The sequence below is a fragment of the Melanotaenia boesemani genome, chromosome 12 (assembly GCF_017639745.1).
Source record: "Melanotaenia boesemani isolate fMelBoe1 chromosome 12, fMelBoe1.pri, whole genome shotgun sequence".
NCBI lineage: Eukaryota > Metazoa > Chordata > Actinopteri > Atheriniformes > Melanotaeniidae > Melanotaenia > Melanotaenia boesemani.
In genome coordinates this window covers 36,853,662-36,872,913 of record NC_055693.1, presented here as the reverse complement: position 1 = coordinate 36,872,913, position 19,252 = coordinate 36,853,662, and the positions used below count along the sequence as shown (strand labels likewise).

Sequence of the window (19,252 nt, the reverse complement as noted above, 5' to 3'; positions counted from 1 at the left end):
AATATATTGTGTCAGTTCCACATATCCTCCCTAGGGATAATGAAGGGGTATCCTGGGTGGCTGGACGGTGTCTCTAAACTAGATTTGGGATTTGACTGTATTGCTCCAAAGTAAAGACTTCACAAAAATAGAAAATGAAAAAGAAAATGAAATGAACCGAAGTAAATACTGCAGGAAGATACCATCACGTTAGGGTTAGGATTACCCTAAATTGAAGGATAAGCAAAGCAAATCCCTGCCTCCCCTTCCCCTCCCTCTAACAAACTACGAGAGTTGGAACAAACTCAGTAAAACACAATGTGCATGAGTTTGCACTCTTTAGCACAAAAAAAGCACATTTGTAGGCAGTAACGTAATGGCAGACTGTCCATCCATGAGCACTATGAGTATAATTATTGCAAACATGGTAACCTCGAACAGGAATGAATGTTTCAGTGATAATAAATCTGGTACAATTACACATAGTACGAAAGTGAACATTCCACAGGAAGATGTGGGTAAAAGAAAAGGAAACAAAAAGCCACAAAAAACAAACAAACAAAAAAACAAACAAAAAAAAAAAAACGTACTCACATATTGAAAAAGAATGTATTTTCGCAAAATATTTTACCTGGAGAGCAACATGAGAACCACAAATGTTTCCTGTAACAGCAACCCAGCAGCTATGGTGGGTTTATGTAGTAAAGAAAAAGGAGCGAAGGTAAAGCAACTGTTCTTACCCGGTTTCGTATTTACCCATGTCTGCAGGTGCCCTTCCTGGTCCAGACAAAACTTTTGCTCACTCTAATAGTCCTGTTAGTATTTAAACCAGGGGAATGCCAGCTTTGTTATCAATAAGGTTTACTCCGAAGCAGGCAGGTTTTCAACAGATGCCTGAGCTTCATCAGGGTAACCCTAACGTGATGGTATCTTCCTGCAGACATTGAAGGATCTCCAGAAGTAGAGCCTGATTGTCCCCTTCACAGCATCTGTGTTGGATCTCCAGTCTGGGGTCCATGGTCCCTCCCAGGTACTTCTAGGTCTCAGCAGCCTCCACCTCCTGCCCCATGAACTTCAGTGCAGGTAGAAGAATTCTCTTCCTCTGGCGGTCACCATCTCTCTGGTCTTGGTGACAGTCAGATGCAGGTGGTTCCTGCCAGTCCAGTCTACAAACCCATCCACCAGCACTCTGTCTTCCTCCTCCCTCCCTCTCCTGGACACACAACAACAGCTGAGCCACCAGAGACTTTGTGAAGGCGGCAGAAGTCAGTGTTGGACTGAGGATCACTGGTGTAGAAGGTGGAGAGGAGCCAGCACAGTTCCCTGAGGACCACCACATCCGACAGGACGCTGCCCAGACGGACCAACTGTGGCCTGTCAGGTAGTCAGTAATCCAGGAGACCATGGAGTGGTGAACCCCCATCCCTTGCAGCTTCTCCCCAGCAGCAGTGACTGGATGCTGTTAAACCACCAGAGAAACCAGAGAGAGTGGCTCACAGAGCTGCCACCACCATCCAGATGCAGATGGTCTCTGCAGCAGGTAGATGACTGCATCCTGAACACTCACGCGGGGCTGGTAGGCAGACTGCAGAGGGTCCAGCAGATCCTCCACCTGTGGTCTCAGGTTGGCCAAAATCAGCCTCTCCTGCACCCTCATCACATGCAATGTGAGGCCACTGGATGGTGGTCATTGTGGTTCGATGGTCTGGACTTTTTGGGGACAGGAACCAAGCAGGATGTCTTCCAGAGAACTGGAACTCTCTCCTGACTCAGACTGAGTAATTGCTACAAGATAGGAGACAGCTGGGTGGCGCAGGTCTTCAGGATCCTGGACCAGATCCCATCCAGACCTGCAGCCTTCCTCTGGTGTAGTTTCTCCATCTGTCGCTTAACCAGGTCTAATATCTAGCAATAATATCTGATCTCCACCAAACTTTGTGTTTGAGGATTTCCTCCCCTTTATATACATTAATATGAAAATATTCAGCAGATATTGCTAAAAATCTTCTACAATATCAGTGACATAACCCCCCCACCCATTATTTCCACCCATTATTTTCACTGAGGGGAGGAGGGTGAACGGTCCATGTTGGGGGGTCTCTGATGATGGACTCTGTGCTGGTAGAGAGGCCAGCGGAGTCCTGGTGATCCTGGACCAGTCTTCAACGCTCTCTCCAGAACATTAGCCAGTAAGAGGCTGGGTATCAGTGGTTGGCTAGCACGAGCTTTAAGCACGAGCTTTAAGCCTAGTGTAGAGCCCTCCTCTCGTCTCTAAAGACTTATTTTAAGGGGCATTCCTAAAATCCTATTTCTAATCATCTACAGACGTCCCGGAATTGTGGAAATTTTATTGATGAATTTTCTGAATTATTGTCGGTTATCTCTACTGATTTTAACCATTTCATCATAACTGGGGATTTGAACATTCACATAGATAACATGACGGATGGTAATGTCAAGGAATTTTCTTTCATACTGGATGTTTGGTTTGTGGCAACATGTAAAAGAACCGACCCACATTCGAGGTCACATTGTGGACCTGGTTATTTCAAAGGGTGTGGAAATTTCTTCTGTAGCTGTCACTGATTCAGCCTTGTCTGACCATTTTTGTATTTTGTTTGATTTACTGATCACTCAGAATGTCCAACCAACCTGCTCCTCGGTTAGGAAGAGGTACATTAATGAAAGAACAAGTGCTAAGTTTGTGGAGGCCAAAGCTATGTTACCAACAACCAGAGCAGAGTCCGTTGATGGACTCCTGGATCATTTCAATCTGAAAGTCTTGAATGTAATGGATGCTGTTGCACCGATAAGAATCAAGAGCACTTTGAGCAAACAGAAAACACCATGGAGAAACACCACTGTGGTTACCAGCCTAAAAAGAGAAAGCAGAAAAACTGAGCGGAAATGGCGGAAAAATAAACTTCAAATTTACTATGAGCTGTACAAACAAAGCCTGCGTAACTATAACAATGAGCTGTGAAGGCCAGAGAGCTGCATTTATCTGGAATGATTAACAGGAACGTCAACAATTCTCACACTCTGTTTGCTATGATTGAAAAACTTAAAAACCCTCCTAACAGATAAGCCCAGAGCTCCTTTCCACTGAGAAATGCAACCAATTTACCAACTTTTTTAGCCAAAAAATTAAAACAATTACGCCAAATAATAATTCCACACAGTCAAACAAGAAAACTAGTCTGTGTCTAAAACCCAGAAATAATTCTGATGTCATGTCGCAATTTAAAATGGTTGATTTAAAAGTCCTACAAGAAACAGTTTGCCATCAAAAATTAACAACATGCACTCTGGACAAGATACCATCCGACTTTTTAAAACCAGTTTTTACCTCAGTAGAAAGTGATCTCCTACTGATAGTTAACAGCTCACTGGCATCAGGCATTTTTCCCAAGTCACTAAAGATAGCTGCTATTAAGCCTCCTAAAGAAAAGGACTCTAGATGCCTCTATAATGGACAACTATAGACCGTCTCTAACCTCTTTTATTTCCAAGATTATTGAGAAAGTTGTATTTCACCAGCTTCATGACTTTTTAAATTAAAGTGGAAATCTTGATAAATTTCAGTCCGGCTTCCGACCTCATCACAGCCCTGAAACAGATCTGGTCACAGTGGTAAATGACATTAGGTTGAATACTGATTCTGGTCAAGTATCAGTCCTGGTTCTCGTCTAGTATCAGTTCTGGTTCTGTTGGATCTCAGTGCTGCGCTTCATACTGTAGATCACAGAATCCTGTTTTACAGGCTGGAAAACTGGGTTGGACTTTCTGGAGCGGTTCTTAACTGGTTCAGGTCCTATTTAGAAGGCCGGAGTTATTTTGTTACGATCGGCAGCTATGAATCCGAGCGAGTGGCCATGACTTGTGAAGTCCCCCAGGGGTCAGTCCTTCGACCTCTTCTGTTCAACTTGTATCTGCTCCCTTTGGGTCAAATATTACAGAACTATAGCATTAATTATCAAAGTTATGCAGATGATACACAACTTTATGAGTCTCTGTCACCAGATGACTGCAGTCCAATAGACTTAATGTGTCAGTGTCTGGAGCAAATAAACACCTGGATGAGGGAGAATTTCCTACAATTAAATGAAGACAAAACTGAGATTATTCTGTTAGGTAGCAAAGAGAAGAGGGTCAGCATTGGTAAACACCTGGAGACTCGGGCTCTTAAAATCACCAACCAAGTTCGTAACCTTGGAGTGTTGATAGACTCAGACCTGACTTTCAGCAGCCACATCAAAGCTTCACTAAGAAGCTTTTTACCAGAAACATCAACAGAATTAAAAGTTTAGTTTCCCAGAAAGACCAGGAGAAACTCATCCATGCATTCATCCCCAGTAGGCTGGATTACTGTAATGGTCTTTTAACAGGACTTCCTAAAAAGAGCATTAAACATCTGCAGCTCATCCAGAACACTGCTGCTAGAGTTTTAACCAGGACTAAGACATCTGAACACATCACACCAGTTTTGAAATCTTTACACTGGTTTCCAGTCAGTCACAGAATAGATTTTAAAACCCTTCTGCTTGTTTACAAATCCCAGAATGGTTTAGGCCCAGAATACATCTGTGATATGTTCAGAGAATATAAACCTAGCAGAGCTCTTAGATCCAGTGGAGATTAAACTTTCACCAAATGTAGACATTTTTAAATCCAGGTTAAAAACATTTCTTTTCTCATGTCTATGCATGAAATCTGCATGTTAACTTTTTAACTTATCTTGCTTTTAATCATTTTAATGTAATTTATTATTTTATTGTGATTATGTGTTGATGCCTTTTACTATTCTAAATATCTGTAATGTCTTTGTTTTCTGTAAAGCACTTTGAATTGTCCTGTATATGAAATGTGCTGTACAAATAAACTGCCTTGCCTTGCCTAATGCGCTGTCCTCGGGTTAGCTGGCTCTCCTGAGGTCGCTGCTCTGGTGTCTTCCTGGTGGTGGTGGTCACGGAAGAGCACAATGAGTTGTAGCTCTGTTGGTATAAATCCACTAAACTCCATGCTGTGAGAGTTGCCAATGTCCAGCAATGCCTGTCTGTAGGTAAACATTGCACGACATCCGTGCAGAGTAGTACACAAAAACACACACAAAAAGAAGAAAAAGTCGGCATTCGAGAGCAACACGAGCAAAGACGTTAACCACAGCAGGCGCCATGTTGCATCACATGCATTGCTATATCACATACAAAGCAATGCCATACAATAAAATCTTTTGTTTAATCATTATATAAAGTACAGCACGGACTTCAGCACCTTCCATCCTCTAATCTCTGGTTTTCCTCACCCACCTGTCTGCAGGACCTGGGTGGAGTCAGTCCTCCTCAGAGGAACTGGAAGGGGATTGCTATTGCTCTGCTGGTCATCCTGGTGGTCTGTTCCCTCATCACCATGTCCGTCATCCTCCTTACACCAGGTAACACTCAAACTTGGTTGTGCTAATAACTGAGTGTATTCACTATGGTTCAGTTTCTAATGCTACTGTTTTAGTGTTATTTCCATATATAATCCAGCACAGTTTCACATAATGCGTATGAAGACTGAAGGTGTGTCACAATTCAGGGTGTGCACACTTCGGGGGGTGCAGACTACGTAGACTACAGAGTGTCCTCCGTAGCCTACACACTTAGAAGTCCACTTAATGTTCATGAAATTGGGACAGCCTACCTAGCCAACAAGAATTTCCAATAACAACAACACAGGACGCTGAATCTCTTAAACCTCTGAAATTACTCGTAGGAACAACACAAACGGTAAAAAAACAAACAAACAATAAAACATATCTGAGGCTCTGTTGTTTTCCAGTCGGTACACATGTCATTAACCTCTTAAAAATCCCCGAATATCAAATATTACTGAATGTTAAAGTCACCATTTAACAAACATGTTTTTAATGTACTTGATTTTGTAGTTTCTACTAAAGTGTAGTTTAAAAAAAAAAAAAAAAAAAAAAACACTTTTTAAAAAAAGACTGAAACCTAAAACGTACTCTTCTGGGCTCAGTTGTTGATTTGCCACTGTCTTGTGTGCAATCAATTCTGGTAGAAAAGAGGCTTTGAAGGAAGCATCGCCAGCAGCCTACGTTTGGGGCCAAACGAAGTGTGGATTCGGAGGGTCCTTCTAATTCTGTGAATTAGGACAGTACTTTGCGCACCGCAATGATGTATGTGGCTGACAAATCTGCACTTCGAAGGGTGCAGATGAAGTGTACAGTGTGAATTTTTAGCCCGCAAAACATTATTTCAAGGTTTAATGGGATCCTGGGGCTTATGTCCATACCTGACAGTACACACAATAAAATACACTACACTTTTCACTATACTGTAGACCAGGGGTGTCCAAATTCTTTACAGCGAAGGGCCAAAAATGGCTCAGGGTGGATGGTTGTGGGCCAGAACTAAAAATTCACGTTGTATTTTATGAAATTCAATATGCTTAGCCTAATTGTCCAAAATAAAACCTCATACAAAGTAATGTGGAAAATGAATAACACTATAACTTTATTATTGTGTTCACAGCCTGAAATTTCTAAACATCCAGATAGGCCTTCAAAAACATTTGGTAAAACATATTAATAGATCCACGAGACCAAAAATATTTCCACTGCCTTCAACAATTCTTTTAACATCACTAACAGTAATAACATTGACTACCGGCTTTAGATTTTTCCCTGTATTAATTTAAGTAGAAAAATTAGCCATATTGAGCATAACATGCTTGACAAACGTTTTATGCCTAGGGCAGTGTGACTGCGAAGAAGATGTAGAACAAAACTGTTGTCATAAAATACATTTGGAGTACTTATAAGAAATAGGAAGTTATTGTTTGATACAAAATGCTACATCCATCACTGTTTCTGGAATACCCATACAATTAAGTGCATGTTTTATGCAGAAGTTCTGTCAGTGGGAGACATGGAGCCTGTCCTTGGTGTGTAAGAGTCTCTCAACATCAGGCTCCAGCTGACTTAAAGACGAAGTCAGAATGTCATGCACGTGAGAGTCAGACAGTGAGTTTCTCAATTTGCACTTATTGAGATTTAACAAGCTGAAAGCCTGCTCACAGATGTATGTGCTTCCAAAGAGGGAGAGCATCACCTGTGCATGTTTGCAGATCTTGGCATACCTGTGTGCAGGAACACATCTGTAAAAGTCCTGCAAGGACTTGCTGTGAAGGTCTGAATCAGACTGAAGTTCCAGCAGTTCCATTTGAAGCTCCTCACTGACAACATCCACGTGTACAGAGAAGGGCTGAGCAAACAGCTCGAATGTGTTTGAATTTTCTTGAAAATCTTTGAAGCGATTATCAAACTCCACCACCAGATCACTAAGAATGTTGAGGTATTTTGGTGTGCTTTCCTCCATCAACCCAACTTCTTTGAGGCTTGAAAAGTGTGCCAAATTTCCTAAAAGTAGAGACATAAAAAAAAACTGTTTAAGATGCAGGCATTTGTGGTGTTCTGTTTAATGAAGCAATTTAATAACTGTATCACTCACACAAAATATGAATTTCTAGGTCTCACAGATAACATGGTTAGGATTAAATATGAGTAATTAATTGTTTTGTGTTGGTTAGAATAACTAAATCAAACCTCACCAGTTGAGAGATGTCTGCTGAGCAACAGGAGTTTTTGCTTGAAGGCTCTGATGTGATCGTACATCTGGTTGATGATCTGGTCTTTCCCTTGAAGCTGAAGATTCAGGATATTCAGCAGCTCAGTAATGTCCACGAGAAAAGCCAAGTCGGAAATCCAGTGTTTGTCTGAAGGCACTTGAATGTTGTTTGTCCTTGTTGCCTGAAATGCCCTAATCTCCTCGCGCAGTTCGAAGAAACGTCGTAAAACTTTCCCCCTGCTTAGCCACCGGACCTTCTGGTGGTACAACACGTCTCCATACTGTGCATCCATCTCATCCAGGAGAGCTCGGAACTGACGATGTGAGAGCGCCTTTGATCGAATGTTATTGACGATGGCAATCACATCTTGCATCACATTTTTCAAGCCAGTGGATTTATTGCACAGTTGCTCCTGGTGTAAAATACAATGATATTTCAAAAGTGACCCGCCAAACTCACGGACTTTGTCTGACACAAGTGCAGTGAGGCCCTTTCTTTTACCGACCATAGCCGGGGCTCTGTCAGTAGTGATGCCACATAGGTTTTCCCACTTCAAGCTATTTTTGTCCATAACTCTCTGTACTACCATAAAAACATCCACCCCTTTTGTTGTCCCTTTCAGAGTCTCAAGGCCCGCTAGTTCCTGACACACATCAAAGTTCTCATTAACGCCTCGAATAAAGACTAGGAGTTGGGCCGAGTCGGTTATGTCCATGCTTTCATCACAAGCAATGGAGAAAGCAGAAAAGTGACTAGCTCTCTGGACAATTTGGCCCCTAACATCTTCAGCCATGTCCTCAACACGGCGGGCCAGAGTGTTCCGTGACAAGCTTATTTGAGATAAAGCCCGCGTTTGATTTGGACACACGGTCTCAGCTGCAACTGTCAGACACTGCTTCACAAAATCACCCACCGCAAAAGGCCGTCCACTTCTCACGATGATGGAGCTAATCCGATAACTTGCCCGTGTGGCGCTTTCTTGTACTGTTGACGGCTGGAGTAGGGTACGTTGTTGGGAGGTTAGCTTTGACAGCAAGTCTCGAGCCTTCACCTTTCGCTCCTCTCCTGCATACTTTGACAATTGATGAAAATGCCGCGTTTCATAGTGTCGACGAAGATTATACTCCTTTAAAACAGCGATTTTCTGCTTGCATATTAGGCATACTGCTTTAAAATCTATTTCTGTAAAAAAGTACTCATGTTCCCAACTACTTTTAAACTTTCTCTTGTCAGTGTGCCACTGCCTTCCACGATCCATCTCTGACATTTGATCACGCCGTCTTTTCACTTATTCTATGATCATTGGCTTCCAGATCCGAGCTGACTAAAGAACAACAGCGCCACCCTACTCACGATGTAATGTAATGTTAATTTGTGGTCAGGTGGGGAAGTGCAACAATGAATAAACATTAAAAGAACTTTTCATACTGCTGGGGGAAACCATAATTTAAAAAAGAAGAAAAGAAAAAAAAAAAAAAGACAATGGGCGGTGGGCCAAAAATATTCACTCGAGGGCCAAAGTTGGCCCGCGGGCCCCAAATTGGACAGCCCTGCTGTAGACTAAACTATACACTACAATCGACACTACACTATACACTACACTATAAACTACACTACAGTGTACACTACATTATACACTACACTATGCACTACACTGTACACTAGAGTATACATTACAATATAAACTACCCTATATACTACACTGTACACTACACTATACACTACACGACACACTACACTACACTATACACAATACTATACACTACACTTTTCACTACACTGTAGACTAAACTATACACTACAATATACACTACAGTGTACACTACACTAAAAACTACACTATAGACTACATTACACTGCAGTACACTATACATTACAATATAAACTACATAAAGCAAGGCAGTTTATTTGTACAGCACATTTCATGTACAGGACAATTCAAAGTGCTTTACATAAAACAAAAGCATTACAGATATTTAGAATAGTAAAAGGCATCAACACATAATCACAATAAAATAATAAATTACATTAAAATGATTAAAAGCAAGATAAGTTAAAAAAGTTACCGTGCAGATTTCATGCATAGACATGAGAAAAGAAATTTTTTTAACAAAAAATGGAAAGTTTAATCTCCACTGGCAGTTTGTTCCACTTGTTTGCAGCATAACAGCTAAATGCTGCTTCTCCATGTTTAGTCTGGACTCTGGTCTGGACTAGTTGACCAGAGTCTTTGGATCTACGAGCTCTGCTAGGTTTATATTCTCTGAACATATCACAGATGGATTCTGGGCCTAAACCATTCTGGGATTTGTAAACAATCAGAAGGATTTTAAAATCTATTCTGTGACTGACTGGAAACCAGTGTAAAGATTTCTAAACTGGTGTGATGTGTTCAGATCTCTTAGTCCTGGTTAAAACTCCAGCAGCAGCATTTTGGATGAACTGCAGATGTTTAATGGTCTTTTTAAGAAGTCCTGTTAAAAGACCATTACAGTAATCCAGCCTACTGGAGATGAATGTGTTATACCCCTGAATTAGGGTAGAAAGAATCACGAGAGTGATTAATACTCCTTCCCTCACGCGGTGGGTTTATTGCAATTACTGTACAAGTAGACAATATTGAACAAATATACCATGAAATCAACAGAAGAGAATGTTACAAAAACAAGATATGTTGCATAAAGACTACAAAAAAAAAGTAGGCGGCTGCTATATCCCTCGAGGCAAAGGCAAGTGTCGAGGTAAAGCAATTATGTCCGAAAACCATATAAAACCTTAATTTAACTTCATCCAACTAGTATGTAACAAACTATAACAAGTTTAAACAATGTAATTACCATGAAGACATTTATATTATTCACCATTACCTGAATTAGGGTAGAAAGAATCACGAGAGTGATTAATACTCCTTCCCTCACGCGGTGGGTTTATTGCAATGAGGAAACAGCGCTGCAATTCCCCCTAGTGGTAGGTGAATCAATCGATCCCAGAGCAACAGGATTTAAGGCCTTTTAGCTGCTCACCCATGCATAATAGATTACATTGAACAAATGACAAAATCCTTATAAATGAAATATGAGATGAACAGATTTTTAACTACTATTTAACTCTTAATTGAATTATTTATGTTTCACTATTTATTGAAAACCTTGTTACTCTTTTTAACTTTTTTTTACCTCTTTTACAATGAAATCACCTTATGAATTAATTACCCCATCTTAAGAAAATACAAATTGTGGTTATGAGGAGGGGGGTATGCCTATGTTATATCAACCCATCACAGTCTCCCCCACTTGAAAAATGTCGTCCCGACATTATACCATCAAATACAAAACATAACTCATCAGTCTCTTTGCATTAAGCAGTCCTTCAACACAGCAGTGTATTATGTGATCATACCTGATGCTCAAAATAAGTGGCATTAACACAGTCCATATCTGTAGACAGATGACTATAGAAGTCTCAAGTCCTTGTGTAAATCTTCACATCAACAGTCCGCGTGATCCATAGGAAAACTCTTTGGTCATTTCCAATGACAGTCTGTTATTACAGTCCTTCTGTCAGTCATGGAAAAGTGTCAGCTTATGTTTGCATGAGTCCACACATACTAGGGGACTGGGCATAGTATGGCTGCATGACTGGGAGCCAAGGGACTAGTCCTGGGTAGACAGGGAACAGTTGTGGTGCAGGTTGGACACTGTAGCAGGATGGGATGCCTAGCTGATCATATGTCATGCGTCTCGGTGGTTGCCGCTCTCGTTGTGGCTGCTGGGGTGCCTGCTCCTCCGGTTTTTCGGGGGCAGCAGATGATGCAGGTGCAGGCAGGTCTTTACCAACTGACTCTGTTTCCTCCCGGGTTGTCACCTCATTAGGTGGATTCAGCACCACCAGGTCGTCCCCACCAGAGGGTTCTGGTGGTGGTACAGAAGGGGCTGGTACTGGGGGCAGGTGTCGCACTACTGGGGGTCCCCTGTTTATTTCAGCAGGTCGCTCTGGTGTCTGAATGAAAGGGCGCTGAGGTGGTGTATAATAAAAGCAATACTCATCACCACTCTCCTCATCATCTGACCCTAGGACATCTGGAATGGGTTTATCTTTCTTTGTCTGCCTATGTTTCACAACATTGTCTTTCTCAGGTTCTTGTTCAAATGGTAAGTGATCACATGACATGAGCAAGTTTCTGTGTAGCACCCTAGAGCGTCCTTTGCCTCTTTCTGGTCTCACCTCATGGATGGGGAGTTCAGGACCCATTTGTCTGACTACTGTGTGAATAGTGTCTTCCCAGTAGTCACGTAATTTCCCTGGTCCGCCTCTAGGTGTCAGGTTTTTTATTAGAACTCTTTCGCCAGGCTGTAACACAGAACTCCGTACTTTTGTGTCATAATGTCTTTTGCTCTTTTCAGCGGCTTTCGTTGCATTTTCATTTGCTATGGCATATGCGTGCTCAATGCCTTGCTTCCATTTTTTGACATAGTCTCTGTGGTCCCTAAAATCGGATTCTGAATACAGTCCAAAAAGCATATCTACCGGCAATCTGGGTGATCTTCCAAACAGTAGATAGAATGGGGAGTAACCAGTCACTTCACAACGTGTGCAGTTATATGCATACATCAGTTTGTTGACTGATTCCTTCCAGTTTGACTTTTGTGTTTCAGTCAGTGTTTTCAGCATTTGTAGCAATGTCCTGTTCATGCGCTCAACTTGACCGTTCCCCATTGGGTGATAGGGTGTTGTTCTGGACCCGGCCATGCCACTGAGTTTCTTTAGCTGAGTGAACAACTGGTTTTCAAATTCAGCGCCTTGGTCATGGTGAATACAACAAGGGAAGCCAAATTTCAGTGCATAGTCATTGAATATGAGATTCGCTGCTGTTTTTCCAGACTTTGAAGTAGTGGCATAGGCTTGTGCAAAGCGTGTGAAGTGATCAACAATCACCAGGATATATTCATATCCGCCTTTGCATTTGTCAAGATGAAGAAAGTCTACACATACAAGTTCAAAGGGCTGCGTTGTTACAATGCTTGTCAAAGGGGCTCTTATATCACAACATGGTTTTTTCTGTTTGAGGCAGGAACATGTTTTAGTCACATAATGCTCAATATCTGACTGCATGTACGGCCAAAAGAAACGGTCACGTGCTAGGGACACTGTACGGTCAACTCCTTGGTGACCCATGTTGTTATGCAGCTCTTCAAGTACAGTGTTTTTATACTGTTCTGGTAGGACTAGCTGTTTGCGGGTAGAGGTGGTTCTGTATAGAAGTCCATCACCTTCTAAAGTCAGCTTATCCCATTCTCTGAACAGACATCTTGTTTTAGGGCTGAATGTTTTTAGTTCTTTGGTGGGTGGCTTTATACCTGATTGTTTACACTGTAACACAGGGCTCATTACTGGATCGGTCTTTTGTGCTTCACTCAACTGATCTTTCGGTATGGGTGTGATTGTTGTGTCAGCTGACTCACCTTGTGTGACTGACATGACTTCCGCTGACAGGGTCCATGTGGAAGGAGAGTCATTTTGGACTTCAATGGCCTGTATAGCAGCTGCAATTGTGTCTGGGGGCAGCTCCTCGGAACAGTCTCTGAATAAAGTCTCTATATCCAGTGGCATCCTTGATAAAGCATCTGCATCACCATTTTCTTTTCCTGGTTTGTACTTAATGGTGAAGTGAAATTCAGCTAGTTCTGCAACCCATCTTGAGGTGGTAGCATTCAGTTTTGCTGTTGACAAAATGTAGGTCAGCGGGTTGTTATCACTATAGACAGTGAACGTTGGGGCATAATATAAATAGTCTCTGAATTTGTCTGTGATGGCCCACTTCAAAGCTAGGAACTCTAGCTTGCCTGCGTGAAAGTGGTAGTTTTTCTCGGCAGCTGTTAACGTGCGGGAGCCTTAAGCAATAACTCGGAGCTTACCGTCTTGTCTTTGATACAACACTGCTCCTAGTCCTTTATGAGAGGCGTCAGTGTGCATGATGAACGGCTGTGTGAAATCTGGGAATCCTAGAACTGGTGGATTAAGCAAACAGTCAATAAGATCCTCAACCGCATTTTGATGTTGGTCATTCCAGACGATTTGTTTCGTTGAGGGTACAACTTGACTTACTTTCTTTGGTTTGGTCTTTTTTGTAATTTCTGAGTTCTCTGTATCTTTGTCTGCTTTTAACAGTTCATAGAGACAACTTGCTTTTCTGGAGAAGTCTTTTATGTATTGTCTGTAGTATGACAAAAGGCCTAACATTTTTCTGAGCTGGCCAACATTTTGGGGTTTGACCTCTTTAAGTGCTCGAACTGCTTCAAAATCAGCAGGATCAACTCTGCTGCCCTCTGCTGATACTATTCGACCCAAGTAACGGACTTGAGGTTTAAATATGTCACATTTACTGGGTTTCAGTTTTATTCCATAGTCTCTGAGCCTCTTAAGTACTTTTCTGACGTCCTCCACATGATCTTTAAAGGTTTTGCTGTAAACTAATGTGTCGTCTAAATAAGGGATACAGATGTTATCTCGAAGTCCATCCAAGCACTCTTCCATACAGCGTTGGAAAGCTGCGGGGGCATTCATGAGTCCGAAAGGGATTCGTATCCACTCATACAAGCCCCAGGGTGTTACAAAAGCTGTGAGTGGGCGACTTTCCTCTGACATAAAACCCTGGTGATACGCTTTCCCCTGGTCTAAAAGGGAGAACCAAGAGTTGCCACCTAAGCTGTCCATAATGTCTTGGACTCTGGGTATGGGTTGGCGGTCAGGATGGGTTTTCCTATTCAAATCCCTGTAATCTATGCACATCTCAGAGTGCAGTCTTTTTTCCGAACGCACACTACTGGTGAGGAATATGATGAGGTTGACTTTCTGACCCAGCCTTGTGCTATCAGATCGTGCAAATAACTCTTCATCTCTTGGTATAGTGGGCGTGGCACTGACATGTATGTGCGTCTTACTGGCTCATTGTCTTTAAGGGAAATAGTCATTTTTAAGTTCTCGATAGAACCTGTGTCATTGTCTGTTTTCGAGAAAGAGCTACACTCTTCTCTAAGCATCTGCTTGACCTCTAACCTCTGCTCTTCATTAAGATGACTGAGGTCTACAGGTGGATCCCACTTTTCACCAGAGCTATCAAAAGTATGTGTGCTAGTGTGGTTAACAGTAGCTACAGGTGTGGCTTCTTCAAACACCTGGGCAGGTAAGACAGCTGCAATGGTTTGGACTGTACCAACTACAGTGCGACCTAAAAGGACAATATCATGGTCAGTGGGGTTTGAGACACCTAATGTAATCAATGGAAAAGTGCCCTTTTTAACTTTAACCAAAGTGTCAAAAAGCTGAAGGTTATCTGGCCACTGAGGATTTAAATCTGGCTCAAATAACATGGTCATGTCCTCTTTAAAAGGCTATGTAGCTATGCGACACTCAACCTGAACGTGACTTTGTTTGGGTACAGTAATGGAGTCTTTCTTTGTTTTCACTTTAAACTCATCTGCTGTATCTGCACTGACAGCCTGTATAAAAGCTTTCACCTTGTGTCTTTTTAGGCTGGGAAAAGCTTTTCTCACTGTGCTGTACTGTTTTGTTTTTTCAGTCTTGTTCAGGATGTATTCAATGACATTGTAACCAATTATAGGGCGTGGCAGATGCCCACCTTTCATTACCAGCATGGGGATGGTTAGTTTCTCAGCTGTGCCCGTTCCGGAACAAAGTTGGAAAGTTGTCTCAATCCATCCAAGATAAGGCATATTGGTTCCATTTGCTGCAGTCAGGGTTAATTCGGGAGAGTCCATCATCTCTGCAACATCTCTCAACTTCAAGTGTGATAAATAGTCCTCTTTCCATTTTTCATCAATAATTGACACTTGCGAGCCTGAATCCCACAGAGCCTGAAGTCTGTGGCCATCCAGGAGACACTCCACCAGGCACTGCGGGCCCACCAGTGCTGTGACTCTGTGTGGTGTATTTACATGGGCAGGTGTCAGTGGTACATGAGTGGTCTCATTCTCATTGTCAGTCTTTAAGCCAGTGCATTGTCTCAATCCCTTGTCAGGATGTACTTGTTCACAATTGGCACATTTCTGGGACACATCGGCGGTGGTTAACACTCGTCCCTCAGTGGTAACCCTTGGCCGTTTAAATGCCTCTCTTTTGATGGTCTCACACCTCTCATTTTACATCCTGCCTGAAAGTGCTCTCCACTCCCACAGAGGTAGCAATGTGTGCAGTGTTCATAGGCTCCAGTTTGCTGGCAGACATGACACTTTCTCTCACGGCGAGCTGGGCGACTCAGGTTGTGTTGAGCTGGATACTGAGGTGGGGTTGGTCTATGGCGGGGGGCCTGATAGGTGTGATGATGCTGTTGCTGGTCCCTGTCATACTGCATGACTACCGGCTGGGTGTATGGCTGAGGGGTGGACACTGACTGCTGTAGTGTCTCCTTAATCTGAGCTATCTCTGCACTGAGCCCTTTCAGGGAGGCTACACCTGTCTTAAGCTCTGCTAGCTCAGTCAACAGTTCAGGTGGTATCTTAGCCTTAACTTCTTTTGTTTGGTTCTTAGCAGGTAATGTGTCTTCTGACTGGACCACACTTACACTAGTAGTAGACTGTGTTGCTAGACACCTTTTCTTGTTCCTTCTCTCTGTCTCATTGGCACAAGCTATATTTAATTTTTCTAACAGGAGCTCGTCAGGAGTATCAGAGTCTATCAGGAGGGGCTGCATGTCTATTCTGACACTATCACTCTGGAGACCTGTCAATATGGTGTGTAAGCACATGCGCTGAACTAGAGCTGGATCATATTTAAGCCCTGACTCTGATTCTTGTGATGCAAATAAGACTTTCTGCTTTAAGTCTAGGACCCTCATCAGGAAGCTCTGGGCTGTGTCTTTATGATTCTGTGCCTCTGAGGCAAGTTGTTTATAGAGCTCAGTGGCACTCTTTTCCTGAAAATGAATGCGGCGTAGAGTGGGAAGGGTGAGCTGTGCCTTTCCCTCCAAGTAGCTTCGCAGCTGTAGACCTGGTAAAATAGATCTAATTACAGCATCTACAATGTCAAGCTCTGAGTAGCCTCTGCTTAGTCCATTCTCAATCTGATGAGCTAGACTGGAAAAAGTCAGCTTGTCCTTCTGGCCTGGTTCGCCTATTTGGCCTGATATTTTAAAATCCTTTTGCCAGTAAGAGCTAGGTTGATGGTGTACAATGGGTGAAGGTGAGCTAGTAACTGGGTGGCTAGTTGTTTTGGACTGGGAGTTAGCCACAGTGTTGATAGCTGCATTAGTGGTCTCCGTTGTCAGTGCGGTGACACTTTCCCGCACACTTATTGACTCTGATTCATCTTGTTCACTCCCACACTGTTTAGCTGTACGCAGTTCGTTTTTTGTGCTCCTCGTTATTTCAGTTACTTTATCTTTAAGTAGCAACAGTTCTGCCATTCCTTCATCCTCTAATTCTCCTATTTCTTCTCTCTCCAGATAGGTCATGATGCATGTTAACAGTGATAGACATGTCTTCCGGCTCACATCTATTTTGTCTGTTATTCTGAGAAACTCACAGATTGAAACAAGATGATCTTTAGACAGGGTGTGCATTACACACACAACTTCTTCTAGTAGTTCCTCCGCCATTGACTTAGTGGCAGTAAACAGGGAAAACCTTGAGGGTACAGGTGACGCTGAGCTGTGTGGTTGTTGCCGTCTCCGATGATCTATGGCTGTCTCGGAAAGAAGCACTTGAAGTCAGCTACCAGCTCTCCTGGAACAGCAATGCCTTGCCTGCGTAGTCTGCCTGGGTTGTATTAGGGGGATTTAGCTGGTTTGGACTTCGATGTATAAGCTATGGACACCGGACATCTAAGCAGCAATCCCAGCGGTGCCTCCAAATGTTATACCCCAGAATTAGGGTAGAAAGAATCACGAGAGTGATTAATACTCCTTCCCTCACGCGGTGGGTTTATTGCAATTACTGTACAAGTAGACAATATTGAACAAATATACCATGAAATCAACAGAAGAGAATGTTACAAAAACAAGATATGTTGTATAAAGACTACAAAAAAAAAGTAGGCGGCTGCTATATCCCTCGAGGCAAAGGCACGTGTCGAGGTAAAGCAATCATGTCCGAAAACCATATAAAACCTTAATTTAACTTCATCCAACTAGCATGTAACAAACTATAACAAGTTTAAACAATGTAATTACCATGAAGACATTTATATTATTCACCATTACCTGAATTAGGGTAGAAAGAATCACGAGAGTGATTAATACTCCTTCCCTCACGCGGTGGGTTTATTGCAATGAGGAAACAGCGCTGCAATTCCCCCTAGTGGTAGGTGAATCAATCGATCCCAGAGCAACAGGATTTAAGGCCTTTTAGCTGCTCACCCATGCATAATAGATTACATTGAACAAATGACAAAATCCTTATAAATGAAAAATGAGATAAACAGATTTTTAACTACTATTTAACTCTTAATTGAATTATTTATGTTTCACTACTTATAGAAAACCTTGTTACTCTTTTTAACTTTTTTTTTTACCTCTTTTACAATGAAATCACCTTATGAATTAATTACCCCATCTTAAGAAAATACAAATTGTGGTTATGAGGAGGGGGGTATGCCTATGTTATATCAACCCATCACAAATGCATCAATGAGTTTCTCTTGGTCTTTCTGGGAGACTAAACTTTTAATTCTGTTGATGTTTCTGAGCTGGTAAAAAGCTTCTTAGTGACAGCTTTTTTTTTTTTTTTTTTTTTTTTTTTTTAACTTGTCCTGTCCAGCATCATAGCAAGCAAAATGATAATCTGGTTGCTGTATCGTGCTGAACAAATTTGCTCTGCCAAGGGGAGGCCTATGGGTAAGGCTCCTCTTGATAATGTGATTAATTTATTTATTTATTTACTTTGAATCACGGAATCTATGTAATCTTGCTGGACCTGACCGGAGCGGACAGAAAAGATGGAAAATAGCAAAAAAAGAGCAAAAGGGAAAGAAGAAAGGAGACAAAAAGATAAAAAAGAAGGAAAACGACCCTACAATCCACACCATCACCAGACAACAAACTGTTACACCTGTACATGAACACACCAGAAAATTTCCTACAACTTTTACAAAAGCAGAAACACACACACAGACAAAAAAAAAGAGTTTTTAAATAATAACCAAATCAAATCAAAAAGACATAACAGCAACCAGATACTAACTCATAGGAAAAATACAATTTTTTTTTTTTTTTCTCCTCTTTTTCCTTTTTTAATAATTATCGCTTAATATTAAAAACCCACTAGACAACTCAGTGACTGTGTCAGCATGCAGAGCATGAGAAACAAGGAGTGATCAGTGATGAAGAGTGGTGAGTGAGATCATGCAAATGCGACCTCGCCTCCACGGAGGCCAGAGGCAGACCAGGGCCTGGGCCGGGCCCTCAGCAGCAGACCCGGAGCACCAACCCATGCCACCCCACCACAAAGACGACTCCAGCCCCACCCGAAGGGCGGCAGAGGAGAGCCCCAGCAAGAGCCCCCCACGGTCCCGGGGCACAGGCCCCAGTGGGCCAAGATCAGCAGCCGCCGGCACCCAGGGCAGCCCAAGCGAAGGGCCCAGGACCCCGGGAGCCCAGAGGCGGCCGCCCCACCCCCCAAAGGCAGAG

General features: G+C 42.4%; 2 protein-coding genes across 3 annotated transcripts in view; one reads left to right on the top strand and one right to left on the bottom strand.

Annotated features, from left to right (window-relative positions):
• LOC121650879 (inactive dipeptidyl peptidase 10-like) overlaps positions 1–19,252 on the top strand; it is a 282,313-nt gene that overhangs the window by 61,617 nt on the left and 201,444 nt on the right. The window contains exon 2 of the mRNA XM_042002663.1: positions 5,299–5,413. Coding sequence (XP_041858597.1) covers positions 5,299–5,413 — 115 coding nt within the window. The remainder of the gene's footprint in view (positions 1–5,298; positions 5,414–19,252) is intronic.
• Positions 6,335–9,135, bottom strand: LOC121650880 (general transcription factor II-I repeat domain-containing protein 2B-like). Of its 2 annotated transcripts, XM_042002665.1 has the most exons (3): positions 7,594–9,135; positions 7,047–7,402; positions 6,335–7,016 (listed from the first exon to the last, which is right to left on the bottom strand). In XM_042002665.1, the coding sequence occupies exons 1-3, from the start codon at positions 8,876–8,878 to the stop codon at positions 6,900–6,902; spliced, it is 1,758 nt and encodes a 585-aa protein (XP_041858599.1). In that variant the 5' UTR covers positions 8,879–9,135; the 3' UTR covers positions 6,335–6,899. The 2 variants fall into 2 exon arrangements, with proteins under 2 accessions (XP_041858599.1, XP_041858598.1); XM_042002664.1 differs by having other exon boundaries at positions 6,335–7,402.

Excerpts from the sequence above, each read along its gene's own strand:
- LOC121650880 (XM_042002664.1), bottom strand. The coding sequence starts at position 8,878 with ATGTCAGAGATGGATCGTGGAAGGCAGTGGCACACTGACAAGAGAAAG. Across the intron at positions 7,403-7,593 it reads CAGCAGACATCTCTCAACTG|GAAATTTGGCACACTTTTCA; the intron begins GTGAGGTTTGAT and ends CTCTACTTTTAG.